Genomic DNA, 20,721 nt, shown 5'->3' with positions numbered 1-20,721 from the left:
GAGCTCTACCCAGGAGAGGGCGCTCAGGGGCAATCATGTCAACTGCCCGGGTCATTTCGGTGTGCCACAGTTCGACCAGGGTTTCGACAGGAGCGCCAGCCTTATCATTCGGAAAACTCCCCAGAGCCTTTTGAAAACCATCCGGATTCATTAGTCTCCAGGGACGGACCATCTTAACAGGTCCCCCACCCCTGCAGAGGGGGAGAGTCGCTGTAAGTCTAAACTTCAACAAGCGGTGATCTGTCCGTGACAAAGGGGCTGATGTAAGACACCCTACCTTCAGATCACCTTCATCCTGTCCAGTTGCAAAAATCAGGTCCAGAGTATGCCCTGCCACATGCGTTGGGCCAATAGTATATTGGGACAGCCCCATGGTTGTCATGGAAACCATGAAGTCCTGAGCCACCCCGGATAAGGTGGCCTCAGCATGGATGTTGACATCCCCCAGCACCAGAAGTCTAGGGGATCTCAACAATACATCCCAGACCACCTCCGTCAGCTCAGTTAGGGAGTCTGTTGGGCAGCGGGGTGGGCGGTACACCAACAAAATTCCCAATCTGTCCCGTTGACCCAACACAAGGTGCAAACTCTCCAGGCCAGTATCTAAATGGACAGGGTGCTTGGAGAGAGAGATGGAACTCCTATAGGCCACAGCAACCCCCCCTTCCCAGCCCTCAGACCTACCTTGATGCTGAACCAAATACCCAGGTGGGCACAGCTGGGAGAGACTAGCTCCACCCTGTTCACCCTGTTCATTCGGAGATCTGAGGGCTGGCTGATAGGGCAACCAACAATCCTGTGGATGCGCAGAGGACCGGAACACGGCACAGCCATTAGTTGTCTGGGCCGTGTTCCCCTCACCTGGCGAGTCCTCCGCACAGCGCCATACCTCCCTTTACCTGTCACTACCTTAATTGGGGCCTCCAGAAATCCTCCCAATCGATTTTGACTCCTCTCTCCCAGGCACATATTGCAAACTCACACTCACACACACACTCACAACCATACACTCCCCACACAAACCCACACAGCAGTAACCACTATAGAGTCACTCTTCTTCGGTGCAGCTTCGTTGTTAAAAATCAAGCCGCCTTTACAAAAAACGAGCAGCGCCACCATCAACTTCCTCCTGCTTCGTAGGATTCAATGGGACTTACACAGACACAGGGCTGCAGTTCAGTGATTTCACAGATCCTTTTTTGGGAGAAGACTGAGCCAAAGTAGGAATTGAGCACTTCTGCCTTTTCTTTGTCATCTGTTATCATTTTGCCATCCTCATTGAGTAGCTGTGCCACCATTTCTTTTCTCTGTCTTTTACTATGGACATACCTGAAGAAAGCTTTTATGTTGCTTTTAGCATCTCTCGCTAACCTCAGCTCATTCTCAGCTTTAGCCTTCCTGACACCATTCCTCCAATTCCGTGTTACCTGCCTGTACTCTTCCTTTGTGGCCTGGCCTTCTTTCCACTTCCTGTATGTGTCCTTTTTTGTTTTCAGTTCCTCTCTAAGCTTTTTGTGAAGCCACATTGACTGCTTCTTCTGTTGTTTCCCCCTTTTTTCCTTCTTAGAATTGCTTGCCATTGCGCTCTTAGAATTTCCTTTTTTTAGAAACTCCCACCCATCTTGGACATCTTTTTTTATTAGGGTGGCCTGCCATAGAACCGTACTTACAATTGTTCTGAGTTTATTAAAATCAGCTTTCCTGAAGTCCAGGGTGTGCGTATGGCTACTCTCAGCTTTTGCTTCTGTTAAAATCAAGAATTCAAGTATGATGTTGTCACTTTCCCCCAGAGTTCCCATAACTGCCACTTCACCAAATCATCTCTATTGGTTAGAATCAAGTCTAGGATAGCTGATCCTCTGGTTGCTTCCTCCACTTTCTGTAAAAGAATGTTATCTCCAAGACAAGTCAGAAATTTGTTGGAGGGGCCGTGTTTGGCAGAATTGGTCTCCCAACAGATATCGGGATAATTGAATTCCTTCATTAGTACTACATCATGTCCGGCAACAAGTAAGATGGCGGCTTAGGCAGAGGAGCCTGCATTTGAAGCTCCTGCCGTTTGTCTTTTTAACATATTTTTAACATCTTTAACTGAGACTAGAGAGGTTACCTGGTTACCATCTACCATCTACTACCTATCTTGCTGTTGTCGTGCTTGCTTCTCCTTCCGTGGCTTTGTTTTCTGCGGCTTGGGCTCGTTGCTTGGCCTTCGCGTTTCCCGGCTGCCGCCGCCGTTGTGTGTGTGTGCGTTGTTGCGGCCTTCGGTTTGGGCCCTGCTGCCGGGCGGTGTTGTGTCGCCGCCGTTGTTTGTTGCCTGCCCGCTTGTCTGCTCGTGTTGTTGCCCGTCGTCGTCGTCGTCATCGTCAGCCCGCTTGCATGCGGGCATTGTCGCTGCCGGGGGGCGTGCCGCTGCTGGAGACTCCGCTGCCACGGCCCGTGCCGCCGCCGTTGCCGCCACCTGCCTTCTTGCATGCTGCCGGGGGGCGTGCCGCTGCCTGGGACTTTGTCACTGCGGACCGCGCCGCCGCCGTTGCCGCTGCTGGCCTGCTTGCATGCGGGCGTTGTCGCTGCTGCTGTGGGGCGTGCTGCTGCTGGGGACTCTGTTGCTGCGGCCCGTGCCGCCGCCATTGCCGCTGCCTGCCCGCTTCCGTGTGGGGTGTTTTTGTTGCTGCCAGGACCGTGTGTCTGCCGAGGACCTTGTCGCTGCGGCCCGTGTTGCCGCCGTCGCCGCCGCTGGTTGCGGGCGTTTTCATCGTCGCCGAGGGCCATGCCGCTGTCCAGGATACTACCACTACGGCTTATATCCCTGCTGCCTTTGCCGTTTCTCTGCTCGTGTGTGGGCACTGTTGTTGCTGCTTGGGGCTGTGGTGCCGTCCTGGTGCCATTGCTGCGGCTCGTTTTTGGCTGGGAGGCCCGAGACTGCCATTGCTGCTGAAGAGGACTAACTAATTTTAACGTTGTTTGTTGGGTGTGTGTGTGCGTTATTGTCAGGTGAATGATCTGTATGATTGTTTGTCTGTGTGAATTTGTGTATTTTTAACATGTGCCTGGGAGAAAAGATTCCATCCTTCATGGGGGGGCTTTTGGGGGCCCAATCAACGTAGTGACGGGTAATGGGAGGTATGGTGTTAGGAGGAGAACAGGCCAGGTAAGGGGAACTCGTCCCAGACAAATTGTGTCTGTGCCTTGTTCTGGTTCTCCTCATATCCACAGGATTGTTCGTGGTCCTATCAGCCAGCTCTCGGATCTCCAAGTGCTGCTTTTGAATGCCAGGTCGGTACATAACAAAACCTCCCTTGTCCATGATTTAATTCTGGAGGAGGGTGCCAACCTGGCATGTATAACTGAGACCTGGGTGGCTGATCAGGGAGGAGTTGCTCTTTCCCAGCTTTGTCCACCCGGGTATTTGGTTCAGCACTGTGGTAGATCTGAGGGCCGGGAAGGGAGGGTCGCTGTGGTCTATCGGAGTTCTTTCCCTCTCACCAGGCACCCTGTCCAGACGGCGACTGGTCTGGAATGTCTCCACCTTGTATTGGGCCAGGGAGACAGACTAGGAATACTGTTGGTGTACCGTCCACCTTGCTGCCCAACAGCTTCCTTAGCTGAGCTGACAGAGGTAGTCTCGGAGGTGCTGTTGAGATCCCCTAGACTTTTGGTACTGGGGGATTTCAACGTCCATGCTGAGGCTGTCCTATGTGGCGCAGCTCAGGACTTCATTGCCTCCATGACAACAATGGGGCTGTCTCAATTTTCTACCAGCCCAACGCATGTGTCGGGACATACTCTTGATTTGATCTTCGCCACTGGACATGGAGACGGTGATCTGGTGGTGGGGTGTTTTTCATCTACCCCATTGTCATGGACAGATCACCGCTTGTTGAGATTTAGACTTACAGCAGCTCTTTCCCTCCGCAAGGGTGGAGGATCTATTAAGTTGATCCGCTCCCGGAGCCGGATGGATCCCGTAGGTTTTCAGAGGGCTCTAGGAGATTTTCCGGCTGATAGGACCGGTGCTCCTGTCGAGGCCCTGGTCGCACTGTGGAATACGGAAATGACCCGGGCTATTGACATGATCGCTCCCGCGCGCCCCCTCCGGTGTAGAGCTCATACAGCTCCGTGGTATACCCCGGAGTTGAGAGCGATGAAACATGAGAGGAGGAGGCTGGAGTGCAGATGGAGGAAAACTCCCAGTGGATACAATTATGCTTTGGTAAGTGCCACCAATAAGTTGTATACAAAAGTGGTAAGGACAGCAAAGAAGCTTTATTTTGCTGCCTCTATTAGATCATCTCTATGCCGCCCAGCGGAGCTTTTCAAAGTCGTGCGTGGGCTTTTACACTCTGGCCCCCACGATACTATGGAAACATCTGAAGCCCGCAGCAACGAAATTGCTGGACACTTTCAAGATAAGATCGCATGTATCCGCAGGGATCTTGACTCTGATGTTGTGACAGATGAATCTATTGAAGTGTCCGGAGCACGGCCTTGTCCTTCTTTATTGGATGAGTTTCAGTTGGTGCAGCTTGAGGAAGTGGACAAGGTGCTTGGAATGGTTCGGGCGACCACGTCTGTTCTGGATCCTTGCCCATCTTGGCTAGTGAAAGCTAGCAGGGCTGGGACCACCGGTTGGGCCAAGGAAGTGGTTAATGCCTCCTTGAGGGAGGGAGTAGTCCCTGGTAGCCTCAAGGAGGCAGTAGTGAGACCTCTTTTAAAGAAACCCTCCTTAGACCCAGATAATTTGAACAACTATAGACCGGTGGCGAATGTCCCTTTTTTGGGCAAGGTTTTGGAATGGGTGGTTGCCAGCCAGCTCCAGGCGCTCTTGGATGAAACCGATTATCTAGATCCATTTCAATCCGGTTTTAGGCCCGGTTTTGGCACTGAAACATCCTTGGTCACCCTGTATGATGACCTTTGTCGGGAGAGGGACAGGGGGAGCGTGACTGTTGATTCTCCTTGATCTCTCAGCGGCGTTTGATACCATCGACCATGGTATCCTTCTGGGGAGACTCGTGGAGTTGGGTGTCGGGGGCACTGCTTGGCAGTGGTTCCGCTCCTATTTCGCGGATCATCACCAGAAGGTAGTGCTTGGGGAACATCACTCGACACCATGGACTCTCCATTGTGGAGTCCCCCAAGGGTCGGTCTTGTCCCCCATGCTTTTCAACATCTACATGCAGCCGCTGGGTGCGGTCATCAGGAGTTTTGGAGTGCATTGCCATCAATATGCTGATGACACGCAGCTCTATTTCTCCTTTTCATCTTCTTCAGGTGAGTCTGTTGATGTGCTGAACCGTTGCCTGACCGCGATAATGGACTGGATGAGAGCTAATAAACTGAGACTCAATCCAGACAAGACCGAGACACTGTTGGTGAGCGCCTTCCCTGCTCAGATGGTGGATGTTCACCCTGTTCTGGATGGGGTTACACTCCCCCTGAAAGAACAGGTACGTAGTTTGGGGGTTCTTTTCGACTCTTCCTTGTCTCTCGAGGCCCAAGTGGCCTCGGTGGCATGGAATGCATTTTACCATCTTCGTCTGGTAGCCCAACTACGCCCCTATCTGGACAGGGATGACCTCGCCTCCGTTGTTCATGCTCTGGTAACTTCAAGATTAGATTACTGTAATGCGCTCTACGTAGGGCTGCCCTTGAAGACAGTTCGGAAGCTTCAGCTGGTGCAGAATGCGGCAGCCAGACTATTGACGAGGACCAGTCGGTCTTCGCATATAACACCTATTCTGGCGCGTCTGCACTGGCTTCCTATTTGCTTCCGGGCGAGATTCAAGGTGCTGGTTTTGACCTATAAAGCCTTACACGGCGTGGGACCTCAATACCTTGTGGAACGCCTCTTTCGCTATGAATCTACCCGTTCACTTTGTTCAGAATCTAAGGCCCTCCTCCGGGTACCAACCCATCGGGAAGCCCGGAGGGTGGTCACCAGATCTAGGGCCTTTTCTGTGGTGGCCCCTGAGTTTGGAACAGCCTCCCCGAAGAGGTACGCCTGGCGCCTACACTTCTATCTTTTCGGTGCCAGGTAAAGACCTTTTTATGCTCCCAGGCATTTTAATCTTTTAATCTTCTTAACCTTTCTAATCTTTTAATCTGTATTTTTTTTAATTTGTGCTGTATTTTGTTTTTGTCGTGTTTTTTGTTGTTTGTATATATTTTTGTGGTTTTTTATTATGATATATTGTATTTTACTTTGTTTGTTCACCGCCCTGAGAGCTATTTTTGCTAAGGGCGGTATATAAATCGAAATAATAATAAATAAATAATCATGCCTCCTCGAAACATTGGCTATTTGCTTTTCAAAAGTTACATTCTCGTCTTCTCCTTGATTGGGTGGTCGGTAATAGACTCCAAGCACCACATTCCTTTTATTACTTGCCCTATTAATTTTAATCCAGATTCTCTCGGTGGAACTACCAAGCTCATCTTCTTGTATTTCTGTGCAGGGATATATATTTTTAACATATAGCGCGACTCCACCTCCCTTTTTATTCCTTCTGTTCTTTTTGAACAAGTTATATCCTTCAATTGCTGTATTCCAGTCATGGGAGTCATCCCACCAAGTTTCAGTTATACCTATCAAGTCGTAATTGTCCTCCTATATTAAGAGTTCAAGTTCGTCCTGCTTGTTTCCCACGCTCTGCGCATTAGTATACAGGCATCAAAGACTATGTGATTATGGCTTGGCTTCCTTACTACATTTTTCTGGAGACTGTGACTGGTCCCTATTACAGCCGATCTCTCTGTTCCCGTTACTGTGCACAAGCCTTCATCAGTCGTTACCACCAAGTTTAAGTCTCCCTCCTCCTTAGGATTCAGTTTAAAGCCCTCCTGATGAACTTCTCCATGCTGTGGCCAAACACATTCTTCCTAGTCATTGTGACATGCAACCCATCACTTGCCAGAAATCCATCTTCCAGGAAGCATAGCCCGTGGTCCCAGAATCCGAATCTCTCACGTTGGAACCACCTTCGTAGCCATTCATTCACACGAAGTATTTTTCTTTCCCTTTCTACTCCTCTTCTAAGTACTGGAAGGATGGATGAAAAAACTATGTGGGCCCCAAAGTCCTTGAGTTTCCTTCCCAGAGCTTCAAAGTCTGATGTGATTTCTTCATAGCTCTGTTTGGCAGTATCATTTGTTCCTACATGGATGAGGAGAAAGGGATACCTGTCGGTGGGCTTGATGAGTGATGGCAACTTTTCTGTCACATCTCCAGTCTGGCCTCCTGGTAGACAGCATACCTGGTGAGTTCACGGATCTTCTCTGCATACTTGGGTTTCGATCCCATGCAGTAGGGAGTCTCCCACTCCTAGTACTCTTCTTGTTGTTGTGGGGTGAGGTTTCATTAGCCCTGCTTGATTGAACTTCAGCCTCTTGCTCGTTGTCGCATGGGGTCTCCTGTAATTCTTCCACCACAGGCTGTCCTCCAGTCTCATTCCTGAGTGGTTGAAAGCAGTTCCATAGCTCCACTGGTGAAGGGTGTCTTCTAGCTCTTCTTCTCCTAACTGTCACCCTTTCCCATGGAGTTTCCTCCACTTCGTTGTTCCTTTCCAAAGCAGTCTCTTCTGCTACCACATGCTGTTGCTCTTCCACCTCCACTTCTCTTTGCTTCTGATGTTCCAGTGTTCTGTCTAAGAACTCTTCATGTTCTGTTATAATTTTCAGTGTGGCCACAAGCCGTTCCAGGCCTCTCACTTTTTCTTCCAACAGTGCCACGAGCTTGCACTTGTTGCATGTGTACGCCGTGTTGTTCTCAGGCAAGAAAACAAACATGGCACACACCTTGCAGGTCACAACCATTGGAGTATCCTTCCCATTCATACTCTCTTCTATCTTTTGTTTCTTTCTAACTACTTGTTTTGGAGTGGCCTGTGCTTTGTCCTGTCCTACTACACTGTAAACTTGAGAGTCCCACTGGTATGCAGTGCGCTGTACAAGGAGAATTAGTAATTTGTTTGGGTTTTTTTTTTTTTTACAAACCTCCCCTGTCGAACTCCTTTGTCAAACTCCTGTTTGCTCTCCCTGTTCGCTCATTCTGTTCGCTCGCTCTCTGAAAGCTGGCTTGCTTATATGTCCTCACCTGTAGACCAACTGAGACAGCTCCCTCTGCTCTGCTCTGCTCTGCTCTGCTCTGCTCTGCTCTGTTAGGAGTAAGGAAACAGAAATTTAGAAAACAGATATTAGAGCAGCCAGTACTAACAGAAGTTGTGGGGAGCAGTGGTTGACATTTTGGTTTATATCTTTTAAATCAGACCACCTAGAAACTTACTTTTTTTAAAAAAAAATGAAACTTATGAGTCCGGAGATTAAGGTGACTTCCCTGGAGACCCAGAGATGACCCCCAAAAACCAGAGTCTCTGGGTAAAAACCAGAGACCTGACAACCCTACTCGATACATACTTTAGAACCCTGCATTTCCACTTGTCCTTGTTATTTGCCCTTCTCCCAAGCATGGTTATGTAACTCCAGAGAAGAATGCCTGAAGAAAGTTGATGTTGGTGGTGAAACAACTACACTGGTTTTGAGTTACTTTCAGGGACACTTTTTTAACAAAAAACAAATCCTGGTTTTAACTGTTAAAATCCTAAATGGTCTAAAGATCAGTGTATTGACATGAATGTCTGCTCCTGCATGTTCATTCGTATTATTTCAGGGCATCTGTGAGGGCTAGTTACTTAAATAAATATATATATTTAAATATATATATTTAAACATCTGTTACATGAATACACCAGTGGTAGGTCAGAGATGTAGTTCAGTGGACTCTTGACAGATTAGGAGGCTGAGCTTATAGCAAAAAAAAAATTCTCTCCACTCAGGAGGCTGGTTCAGACAGGAATGGTGACTCAACCTGTATTTAGATGGAGAAGTCCTGCAGGGAAGTGGGTGTGTAAAAGAGACCTCTTTAGCTGCCAATCCACAAAGTCCTTTATGGTGGTGTTTGCCATTGTTTTATATTTATTTATTTATTTATTTAGTTGCATTTCTAAACCGCCCTATAGCTAGCAGCTCCCAGGGCGGTGTACGACATGATAAAACTACAATATTTAAAATACAGCAAGTGTGTATTGCGCAGACAATATAAACATTATATAAACAAAGTGAAAGAAAACTAAAAAAATAAGATTAAAAGCTTAAATACTTTAAAATGCCTGGGTGAAGAGGTGGGTTTTTACCTGGCGCCGAAAAGATGACAGAGAAGGCGCCAGGCGTATCTCATCTGGGAGGGCATTCCATAATTCGGGGGCCACCACCGAAAAGGCCCTAGATCTTGTTACTGTTCTCCGGGCCTCTGTATGGGTTGGGACCCGGAGAAGGGCCTTAGACGTCGAGCGGAGTGAACGGGTAGGAACATAGCGGGAGAGGCGTTCCATCAGATATTGCGTTCCAGTGCCGTTAAGGGCTTTATAGGTAAGGACCAACACTTTGAATCTGGCCCGGAAACATATTGGAAGCCAGTGCAGTTGGGCCAGAATAGGTGTTATGTGGTCAAATTTCTTCGTCCCAGTAAGAACTCTGGCCACAGCATTCTGCACTAGCTGAAGTTTCCGAATCGTTTTCAAAGGTAACCCTACGTAGAGAGCATTACAGTAATCCAATCTAGAGGTTACCAGAGCGTGAATAACTGAGGCTAGGCTCTCCCTGTCCAGATAGGGTCGTAGTTGGGCTACCAGCCGAAGCTGGTAGAACGCATTTCGTGCCACCGAGGCTACCTGGGCCTCAAGTGACAGAAGCGGATCTAATAAGATCCCCAAACTACGGACCTGTTCCTTTAGGGGGAGTGTAACCCCATCTAGGACAGGTCTGACATCAACCATCTAGTCTTTGGCTAATCTCTCTCCTTCAGCTCAGCTTCGGCTAAGTTAAACAATAGTACACAACTGTGACTTTTACTCAAAATATTATCTCTTGGCTCAAAATCACCCCAAATCCATCTTTCTTTGTTTCTTCTTTTAAATACTGGTATCTGGTTGTTGGCAGTCTGAGGGGAAACCCTTCTCTGTGTTCCCTACTATCTAAGTTTGGGCATGTGTGTGAGAGGAACAGGTTTGTTTTCTGTAGTGGCATCTTCTCAGTTGAATTATTTGCTGAAGGACGTTTATCAAACCAGCTTGCTTGAAGTCTTGAAGACCTTTTTTTAAAAGGCCTTTTAGTTGTAAAACGGATGGTAAAGGTGTTCCCATGATGGTCTTGTTTGCTTTAATGTTCATAAGTAATATGTTGTTGATTTCATTGTGATTTAATACTTGTAAGCGGTCTTAACTCATTTATAGATAATACATTGTATAACCTTTAAAAAACAATTGAATGCTGAGGTTTCTGTCTATAAGAGAGGTAGTGTGTAAGGTTATGTAATCTAAAAAGGACAGCAGGTCCTTGTTAACCTGAAACCTAGGCAACCAAGAGAATTATGGCCAACAGGAGGAGGGATAGTTGAGGATGTGTTGTATTGTCTGAGGCAGAAAGAATTCCCACCATCGTCAGACCCAAGGGCTCTGGCAATGGTGGGCCTTTGTAGCCATGCCGGGGAAGATCTGGCATGGCTTCAAAAAAACCCCTTACGTTTAGTGCGGCATGCAAGGGTGGCTATTTAAGCCCTGCTCCATCTCCCCTTGGCCAAGGTAGGGTTTGGTGACCACCCTTAGGCACCCTTTAAGGTGATTGGTGGGTTCTGAGGCCTGCCTTCCAGGTTGTGCGGCCAATTGGCAGGATAAGGCTCACCTTTGGGGCTAACCTGTGACACCCACTCAGAGGTTGTGTGGCCCTGGGGGTGGTGGAGCAGGAAGACCTCCATAACTACCCTGCGGGGATGGGGCCTGGAAGAGGGGCTTGGGCTTGGACCATCCCCCTTTCCCATGGCAGGGTGCCCTCGCCCAATTGGGTAGGAGATAGGTTCCGCACTTGTCTCTGCAGATCATTTTATTATGCAATCGAGCATGTAATTGGCTTTATTCCAATAAACATGGCCCTTGATTTACCCACACCTCATCTTGTCTTGCCTCTTCATTTCCCAGCTATGTGCTGCAAAGGAAAGGTCTGAGATGCTTGCTAAAGAAAATAAACAGGCCCTATATCTGAGATAGACTTTGGAATCATCTGTGAATGTGGCTGTTGAGAAGGACTGTAAAGAACTGAACAACTTTTTGTTGGTCTTTCCTGATGTATCCATTGTCTTTGCTTTTAACTTGTGATACGGTTTTAACTTTAACTTTGCTTTTGTGATATGATTATAATCTGGGTTTAATACATTATTCTGAGCCAGTGTTTTTTGGAGGTTCGTATTGACAGTGATAGCTTGAGGATCCCTATGTGTGCTGATATGTCCTTGATATTATTTTGTTGATTTTTCCATGGATTTGACATTTAACATGAACTTACTAAGGAATTATGTAACTCATAAGAACATGACATCTCCCTCACTTCAGAAGACCAAATATACATCAAGTTCAGCATTCTCCTTCCAACATCTGCTAGCCAGATGACTTGTAAAGCTTTCAAGCATTAACATAAAGGCCTTCCCAATTATTTTTTTAATCCTCAGAATCAGTACTCTGAGAAATACTAGACTTCTTCAGGCATTACTGTCAGAAATACTAGATTTCTTCAGACATTATACTTGTAATACATGAATGTGGAGCAGAGCCACACTGAGTAGCTCAGCCCCTCACATCACATTTCCGATAGTTCCTCCTCTGGCTTCTTTGCACAAATGTCTGCAGGTAGTGGGCATTTGTGCGTACAGTTGTAGGCAAAAATGTCCCCCTCTGCAGTCATTCACACTGCATATGTGGATTCCAGTGGAAGGGGCTACTCAGCATGCACAGTGTTGGGGGGTGGAGCTCTTTGGTGCAGTCCCACTTACAAGTTGTACAAGTAGCATCCAAAGAGGGTTACTGTCTGGTAACATGGAGGCTCCATCTAGCTTTCATGGTTAATTGCTATTGATAGACCTATTTTCCATGAATTTCTCTGAACTTTTAATAAGCCATTTCAGCCAAGCTCCATCACTGCATCCTGTGGCAATATAAATCCAAGGTTCTCGGTGAAGGAGGATGCGTTCCTAAGAATGTCATATAGTAGCTTATCATTGACATAGCCTGAGAAGTTACTGTGTGCCTTAACTGAACTCAAATTAAAGTGCACCTCCCACTGAACAAGCACCTTGTGCTTTGTTAATTGACATTGAGAGCCCTCTTATAGCTAAGTTCCTTGTTCTGCTGTTTCTCCTCTAGATACAAGACTCTATTCATTATGAGGTGAGAAGCAGATACAGTATCTGACACTGTGGTCACATATTTCAATGGATTAGTCTGTGACCTGGACAATTACATTTTACATTTAGAGAATTTCTGGTCTAGTGCTCTGTTATTGTTTCTAACCTGTTCTATTACAAATTCCATAGTACAATCAAAAACTGAAGTGATTTAAGTGCAGTTGGGGAGAGATCTCCAGAACTCTCCATTATGAGGCAAAAGATGACAGGGCAGTGCATGTGTCTGTCAATGTACACAGGACTTAAAGTGACAACCATTAAATGAAGAATTAAGGGAGATGTAGGCAAAGCTGTGTGATTTACATTTTGATACACAGCATATTTATTCAGAGGTTGCTTAGAAGTTAAATTAACATTCTGTGAATGGTTCAGATGAAAGCCCCACCCCCTTCACGTGTTAATCACATGAAGTGTGTTTCATGCAATTACCATGGAGCAGAGCTGTACTCCTAACTATTTCATCGGGCACATTTTTGGCCCCCTCTCTAGATGTCAGTGCTTATGAGTATCAGTGCAGATGTCCACTTCAACACATGGAGCTAAAAAAGACTGGGATTGGGAAATGATTACATCTAGAATGTGCTTTGCTGGCACATAACACAACCACATATTCAGCTTCTTTAAAGGATGAGGACAGTTTTGTTCAAATAAAAAGGGGGGAATTGTGCAGTTCTTAGAAGTTCAACATTTCAAAATTGATAATAAATCATCCTAGTTACAATTCTTGCAATGTGCTGAAAAGGCTAGATGACAAAATTCTCAGTTTATTTTCCTAAACTAAGTGGACAAGAGAGCCAGTGAGGCGTAGTGGTTAGAGTGTTGGACTATGACCTGGAAGACCAGGGTTTGAATCCCCACACAGCCATGAAGCTCACTTGGTGACCTTGGGCCAGTCACTGCCTCTCAGCCTCAGAGGAAGGCAATGGTAAACCCCCTCTGAATACCGCTTACCATGAAAACCCTATTCACAGGGTCGCCATAAGTCAGAATCGACTTGAAGGCAGTCCATTTCCATTTCCAAGTAGACTGAAGTTTCTGAGTGGGAAAAATCCCTGCCTTGAAATTCTGAATATTAAGCAATATACATATTTGAAATAAATAAATACATCTATATTTAAGAATTTATATATATATTTATATGCATGCAACGTTTTAAATAAATACAATCCCCAGAGGTTTAGTGCAAATATTGTAGTATTCAGATTTTGTTATGCTTTAATTATTTTATTTTGTAGTTTATAGTTTAATTACTTTTCTTATTTTTTTTTTTCTAAAAAGTTGCTAGCCTATCTCCACTAACATATTGGGGCTTTGAGGAAACGAAATTAAATTGGGCCGTCATCTACACATATAATATTAATTACAACAAGGATGCTTTATGTTGCATGTTGAGATTTTCATGCGTTCAGAAGATAGTTACATGCTTTATTTTAACAGACAGTAATAATCCTTCAATAAAACAATCAAAAAGTAAATCTCCGACATCATTAATAAGAAATTGTGAAGTGAATGTGTCCGTGGGTCTGCATCAGAACAGTGCTAGTCAGTTTGTGTTAAAGGGTGCAAAGAAACAGACAAGAGGGGAAGGGCAAGAAGTTGGATGTCTTTCACTGTAAGTCATCATGGCAGCAGTGCTTAAATATTACAGGAGCTGCAAACCTGAAACAGGAGGACAGAAATATAGGACTGACCGCTGTTGCATTCTTTTCATAGCTTTTACATACCTGATATATTTTTATCAGCTGTGCCTGATACTGTTCCACCTGTCCCTTCTCTGGAGGGGATATATAAGCCGGCTGGCTGAGGGGGCTTGGGAGATCCAGTGCCTGCAAGGGAAGAGGACCATCACTGCCCAGGGAGGGAGAGCCATCTGCCTGCTTTGCTGCTGCTGCTGCTGCTTGGCCAACATCTCTGCTCTCTCCTTCTTGGGCTCCTGCTCTGCACTTGGGCACCTTGCAGGACCAGGCTCCAGGTACTCAGCCAGCTGTGCCTGATACTGTTCCACCTGTCCCTTCTTTGGAGGGGATATATAAGCCGGCTGGCTGAGGGGGCTTGGGAGATCCAGTGCCTGCAAGGGAAGAGGACCATCACCGCCTAGGGAGGGAGAGCCATCTGCCTGCTTTGCTGCTGCTGCTTGGCCAACATCTCTGCTCTCTCCTTCTTGGGCTCCTGCTCTGCACGTGGGCACCTTGCAGGACCAGGCTCCAGGTACTCAGCCAGCTGTGCCTGATACTGTTCCACCTGTCCCTTCTCTGGAGGGGATATATAAGCCGGCTGGCTGAGGGGGCTTGGGAGATCCAGTGCCTGCAAGGGAAGAGGACCATCACCGCCCAGGGAGGGAGAGCCATCTGCCTGCTTTGCTGCTGCTGCTGCTTGGCCAACATCTCTGCTCTCTCCTTCTTGGGCTCCTGCTCTGCACTTGGGCACCTTGCAGGACCAGGCCCCAGGTGGCGTTTTACGTGGGAAGAAGAACGGTCTTAGAGCTGGCGTTTGGGCGCACAGAATATGGGACTGTGTCTTCTGTGTGGGTTTGAAGTGGATGAATGGGTGTTATATGAGTGTATGTTGTGAGTGAATGTGTATTTTTATGTATATGAGTTTTTTGTATTTATAGTTTATCATGTGCCTCGGGAAGAGATTTTATCATCAAGAGGGGAGACCTGAGGGGGCCCCAATTGCCGTAGTGACGGGTAGAGGGAGGTATGGTGATATGAGAGGGACGTGCCAGGTAAGGAGAACGCGGCCCAGACATGTAGTGGCTGTGCCGCGTTCTGGTCCTTCTCATACCCGCAGGGTTGTTGGTTGTCCTATCAGCCAACTCTCAGATCTCCAGTTGCTGCTTTTTAATGCCAGATCGGTACATAATAAAACCTCCCTCGTCCATGATTTGATTGTGGACGAGGTGGCCGATCTGGCATGTATAACCGAGACCTGGGTGGGCGAACAGGGAGGAGTTAGTCTGTCCCAGCTCTGCCCACCGGGGTATCTGGTTCAGCATCATGGTAGATCTGAGGGTCGGGGAGGGGGGGTCGCTGTGGTCTATAAGAGTTCCATCTCACTCACCAAGCACCATGTCCATGCAATCACTGGTCTGGAGTGTTTGCACCTTGTGCTGGGCCAGAGGGACAGACTGGGAATCCTTTTGGTGTACCGCCCACCTTGCTGCCCAATGGCTTCCCTAACTGAGCTGACGGAAGTGGTCTCGGAGATACTGTTGAGATCCCCCAGACTATTAGTACTGGGAGATCTCAACTTTCATGCTGAGGCTACTTTGTCTGGGGCAGCTCAGGACTTCATGGCCGCCATGACAACCATGGGGCTGTCTCAATATGTTAGTGGCCCAACACATACATCGGGGCATACTCTTGACCTGGTCTTTGCTACTGGACATGGGGATAGTGATCTGGATGTGGGGAGTTTTACATCTCTCCCGTTGTCATGGACAGATCATTGCTTGCTGAAGTTTAGACTTTCAGTAGCCTTTTCCCTCTGCAAGGGTGGGGGACCTATTAAATTGGTCCGCCCCCGGAGACTAATGAATTCTGAAGGTTTTCAAAAGGCTCTGGGGGTTTTTCCGGCTGATAAGACTGGTGCTCCTGTCGAAGCCCTGGTCGATCTGTGGAATACAGAGATGACCCAGGCTGTTGACACGATCGCTCCTGCGCGCCCTCTCCTATGTAGAGCTCATACAGCTCCTTGGTATACTCCGGAGCTGAGAGCGATGAAACAAGACAGGAGGCGGCTTGAGCGGAGATGGAGACGAACTCCCGACGAATGCAATTATGAGCTGGTTCGTGCTTCTACTAAGCTCTATGTAGGAGCGGTGAGGGCGGCAAAAAAACAACATTTCGCCGCCACTATTCAGTCATCTCTCTCACGCCCACGGGAGCTTTTTAAAGTGGTTCGTGGCCTACTTCATCCAGGCCTACAAGATACGGCAGATACATCGGTAGCTCGATGTAATAAATTTGCTGAACACTTCCAGCATAAGATCTCATGCATTCGCCGGGACTTAGACTCCTATTTAATAGCAGTTAATCCTACTGAGGTGTCCAGAGCACAGTCTTGTCATGTTTTGTTGGATGAGTTTCAGTTGGTTCAGCTCGAGGACGTGGACAAGGTGCTTGGACAGGTTCGTGCGACCACTTCGGTACTGGATCCTTGCCCCTCTTGGCTAATTAAAACTAGCAAGGAAGGAACAGTTGGCTGGGCCAAGGAAGTGATTAATGCCTCTTTACGAGAGGGAGTGGTCCCTGGCTGTCTGAAAGAGGCGGCAGTGAGACCACTCCTGAAAAAACCTTCCTTGGAGCCAGAGGATGTCAGCAGCTACAGACCAGTAGCCAATGTTCCGTTCCTGGGCAAGATCCTGGAACGTGTGGTTGCTGACCAGCTCCAGGCGCTATTGGATGAAACCGATTATCTAGATCCATTTCAATCGGGGTTCAGGCCTGGTTTTGGCACTGAGACTGCCTTGGTCACCCTGTTTGATGACCTATGTCGGGAGAGAGACAGAGGGAGTGTAACTCTGTTGATTCTCCTTGACCTCTCAGCGGCTTTTGATACCATTGATCATGGTATCCTTCTGGAGAGGCTTGAGGAATTGGGAGTTGGAGGCACTGCTTGGCAGTGGTTCCGCTCCTACTTAGCGGGTCGTCTCCAGAAGATAGTGCTTGGGGAACATTGCTCGACACCGTGGGTTCTCCAATGTGGGGTCCCGCAGGGTTCAGTTCTGTCTCCCATGCTTTTTAACATTTATATGAAGCCGCTGGGGGCGGTCATCAGGAGTTTTGGAGTGCGTTGTCATCAGTATGCTGATGACACGCAGCTCTACTTCTCCTTTACGTCTTCCTCAGGTGAGGCAGTCGACGTGCTGAACCATTGCCTGGCTGCGACAATGGACTGGATGAGAACTAACAAACTGAGACTCAATCCTGACAAGACTGAGATGCTGTTGGTGGATGGTTTCTCTGATCGGATGGTGGATATATACCCTGTCCTGGATGGGGTTACACTCCCCCTAAAGGAACAGGTGCGTAGTTTGGGAGTCATCTTAGACTCTTCCCTCACACTTGAGGCTCATGTAGCCTCGGTGGCCCGGAATGCGTTCTACCAACTTCGGTTGGTAGCCCAGCTACGTCCCTATCTGAGTAAGGAGGACCTCTCATCAGTGGTACATGCTATGGTAACCTCGCGTCTGGACTACTGCAATGCGCTTTACGTAGGGCTACCTTTGAAGACGATTCGGAAGCTACAGCTAGTGCAAAATGCGACAGCCAGACTGCTAACAAGAACTAAGCGGTCTGAGCATATAACACCTGTGCTAGCCCATTTGCACTGGCTTCCAATATGCTTCTGGGCCAGATTCAAAGTGTTGGTACTTACCTATAAAGCCTTATACGGCGCGGGACCACGGTATCTGTCGGAACGCCTCTCCCGATATGAACCGGCCCGTACACTACGGTCTACTACGAAGGCCCTCCTCCGGGTTCCGACTCATAGGGAAGCCCGGAGAGTGGTGACAAGATCTAGGGCCTTCTCAGTGGTGGCCCCCGAACTATGGAATGGTGTCCCCGAGGAGGTGCGCCTGGCGCCGACACTATCATCTTTTCGGCGCCAGGTTAAAACCTTTCTCTTCTCTGAGGCATTTTAATTCCTGTTAATTGTAAATTATTATATTTTGATTTTAGACTGTACAGTTTTGTGTACAGTTTTGTGTTATTTTTATTGTATTTTTAATGTTCACTGCCCAGAGAGCTGTTGCTAGTCGGGCGGTATATAAGCTTAATTAAATAAATAAATAAAATAAATAAACAAGAGGGGAAGGGCAAGAAGTTGGATGTCTTTCACTGTAAGTCATCATGGCAGCAGTGCTTAAATATTACAGGAGCTGCAAACCTGAAACAGGAGGACAGAAATATAGGACTGACCACTGTTGCATTCTTTTCATAGCTTTTACATACCTGATATATTTTTAAGATTATATACCAAGACACCCATTGACTTATGTGTCTTCTTATATGATCTTCATAACTGAATTATCATTGTCAACCCTTTCTGTATCTGTATTGGATTTGAAATTGTTTTTTGCATATGGCAATGTTTTAATATTTGGAATTGTTTTTAAATTGCTTGTCTGTATTTTTATATATAAATGTGTATATATATAAAATATATATATGGAATGTTTTTTAATTATTTTTTACATATGAAAGTTTTTATTGTTGTTTTTATTGTGAAATTGGTTAGATATATTTTATAGAAAATTATTCTTAAATGGAATCAAATGAATAAATAAAATATAATTTCTAAAATGAGAGACCCCAGACAGGAGTAAACTTAAGAAGCAATCCAAACCCAACATCTGCTGGGATGAGAGGAGTTTGGAATAGGCAGAGCTCTGGTTGAGCCAGGGTTCAGCTGGGTGAAGTCCCTCATCCTGGCTCAGGTACAGATACACCAGCATAAGACTTCAATCCTGAGTCAGCCTAGGCTCAGCAAAAGGTGGCCGAAATGAGGCTGGGGTAAGTCCCCCCAAAAGGGTGTGGGTGCTTGGCAGGGGGAGACTTAACTTTATTCCAAACTCTGTTCAGCGTGGTGATGTGACCTAGTAACCCAGCAGATGGTACACTGGCAAAAAGGGTGGTATAAGTCAAACTCTGTTTTAAAGCCTTGTTTTCCCTTTGCCATGATTGGGCCACCTCGGTCAGCAGTAGCCCCACCCTTGAATGGAGTGTGGAATGGGGGTAGGTTTCAACAGCATAATTTACCCCAACAGAAGTTACCCCAACATTCCTATAGTTTGATTGTTCTTTTAGTCCCATAGCACACTAATGTCCACAGGATCACTGTTCTTGTGACAGTGCCTATTCACTGTTCGTGCTTTGGCTCCTTCTCATCAATTTTCCAATAGGCATTTCATAGGGGTGCACACCAACTGCAAAATTCAGTTTAGACCCTAAATTGGTGATTTGGAAAATGGCATGATTTGGTCCAAAGTGCTTTGGAGCTGTCTGAATCCTGATTTGGAAAAACTAAATTTTGTACCTCAATAGTGGGAAGAAATGTTTCACATGCTGCAGAGTTTTTTAAACATCTGAGTCTCTGAAGCACAGCCAGCCACTTTGGCTTGGACAAAGCCCCTCATCTGTCGAAAGAGGCTAACTTTGGCTTGTCATATGGTGATCTGATGCAGATCCTGAACATTTAATGCTGTGGTCAGATTATTCAATTGCTACCAATGCAGAACACAGCAGAAATTATCCATCCTCCATGCCTGTTGTGCCTCTGCAGGAGTAATTGTTCTGGAATGAATTTTTCACAGAATTTGTTATATACAGTAAATAGTCATACATCAGCACAGAAGACTACAAACATTGTATTCTTCTGTTACATTGTTCACTGGGACATTTCTCATTTTTGCTATGCATTTGTCTCTACCATGGGATACTATTGTAGGGCTCCAAAGTGACCCGGGACACGTTGGAGATACATGAGATGTATTTGTATTTACTCTTGCTTTTCTGCATTTCATGACTAGCCACTTATTTGTGATTCATGATATCCAGAACAATTACATTAGAATCACTTTGAGTTTGTTTGCGCTCTCTCGCTCTCTCTCTTTCTGTGTGTGTGTGTGTAAGACAGAGAGAGAGAGAGTGATTTTTATGGATTAACTTGGCACATAATATTTTAAAATATCTTATTCATTGTCTGACAATATAAACTCTTATTTCATCATTCCTTTCTCACCATATTGTTGCAGATTTTCTAAAAGTGCTATTGGGATGGTGTGATGCAAGAACAGAAGCAACATGAAATGGAAATGTTATTCTTTTACTGTCGTGGTAGCTGTACTCAGCCTGTCTCGGATCCATCAGTTACTGGGTCAGCTTATTCCAGGTAGGATTTCTTTTACCTGCAACATTTGTACTTCAGAATGTACATGTTGGTGTGAATATATTTGTGTGTTATTTTGTGTGTGAAACTGATGATTTACTGAGTATTCTACATTTTATATTGCAGGCACTAAATGGCTTGTCTGGGTTAGTAAGAATATATATCTTAGTGGTCCTAAAAACAGAAAGGCCAAAAGCGAATAAAGAATATTCCCTAATTAAGGAAGAGTATAAAACTGTGGAGAAAATAAACAGCTAAAATAAAAAATAAAGTTTTAATAATGGTATGTCTTTATCCCAGCACGTCATCCAGAATATTACTGAATTCTAAAACATACCATTGAAACTAATGGGGCTGAATATTCAGTATCGGAAAAGTGTGACACTGCTCACAGTAGCAGTCAGAGATGACAATATAATTCTTGGGATAATATGCTAATTTTATATCTGTAGTAGAAAAGAAAACTATATTTCATAAGACCAAATACAACAGAATCCAACTTGCTGATAAATTCTAGTTCATGCTGGAACCTCCCTTTG

General features: G+C 46.2%; 1 protein-coding gene across 8 annotated transcripts in view; it reads left to right on the top strand.

Moving 5' to 3' along the window:
- Positions 1-20,721, top strand: part of ROBO1 (roundabout guidance receptor 1) — a 1,232,929-nt gene that overhangs the window by 172,177 nt on the left and 1,040,031 nt on the right. For 7 of the 8 annotated variants that reach the window (XM_061627948.1, XM_061627952.1, XM_061627945.1 and 4 more), the window contains exon 2: positions 20,049-20,185. In XM_061627948.1, the coding sequence (XP_061483932.1) occupies positions 20,098-20,185 (88 nt within the window). In that variant the 5' untranslated portion in view covers positions 20,049-20,097. Of the gene's footprint in view, positions 1-14,650; positions 14,734-20,048; positions 20,186-20,721 lie in introns of those variants that run through there. The other variant, XM_061627949.1, reaches the window with a different exon arrangement.

The sequence above is a fragment of the Rhineura floridana genome, chromosome 5, assembly GCF_030035675.1.
Source record: "Rhineura floridana isolate rRhiFlo1 chromosome 5, rRhiFlo1.hap2, whole genome shotgun sequence".
NCBI classification, from domain to species: domain Eukaryota; kingdom Metazoa; phylum Chordata; class Lepidosauria; order Squamata; family Rhineuridae; genus Rhineura; species Rhineura floridana.
The sequence above is the reverse complement of the archived record's forward strand: the minus strand, read 5'-3'. Positions and strand labels throughout refer to the sequence as shown.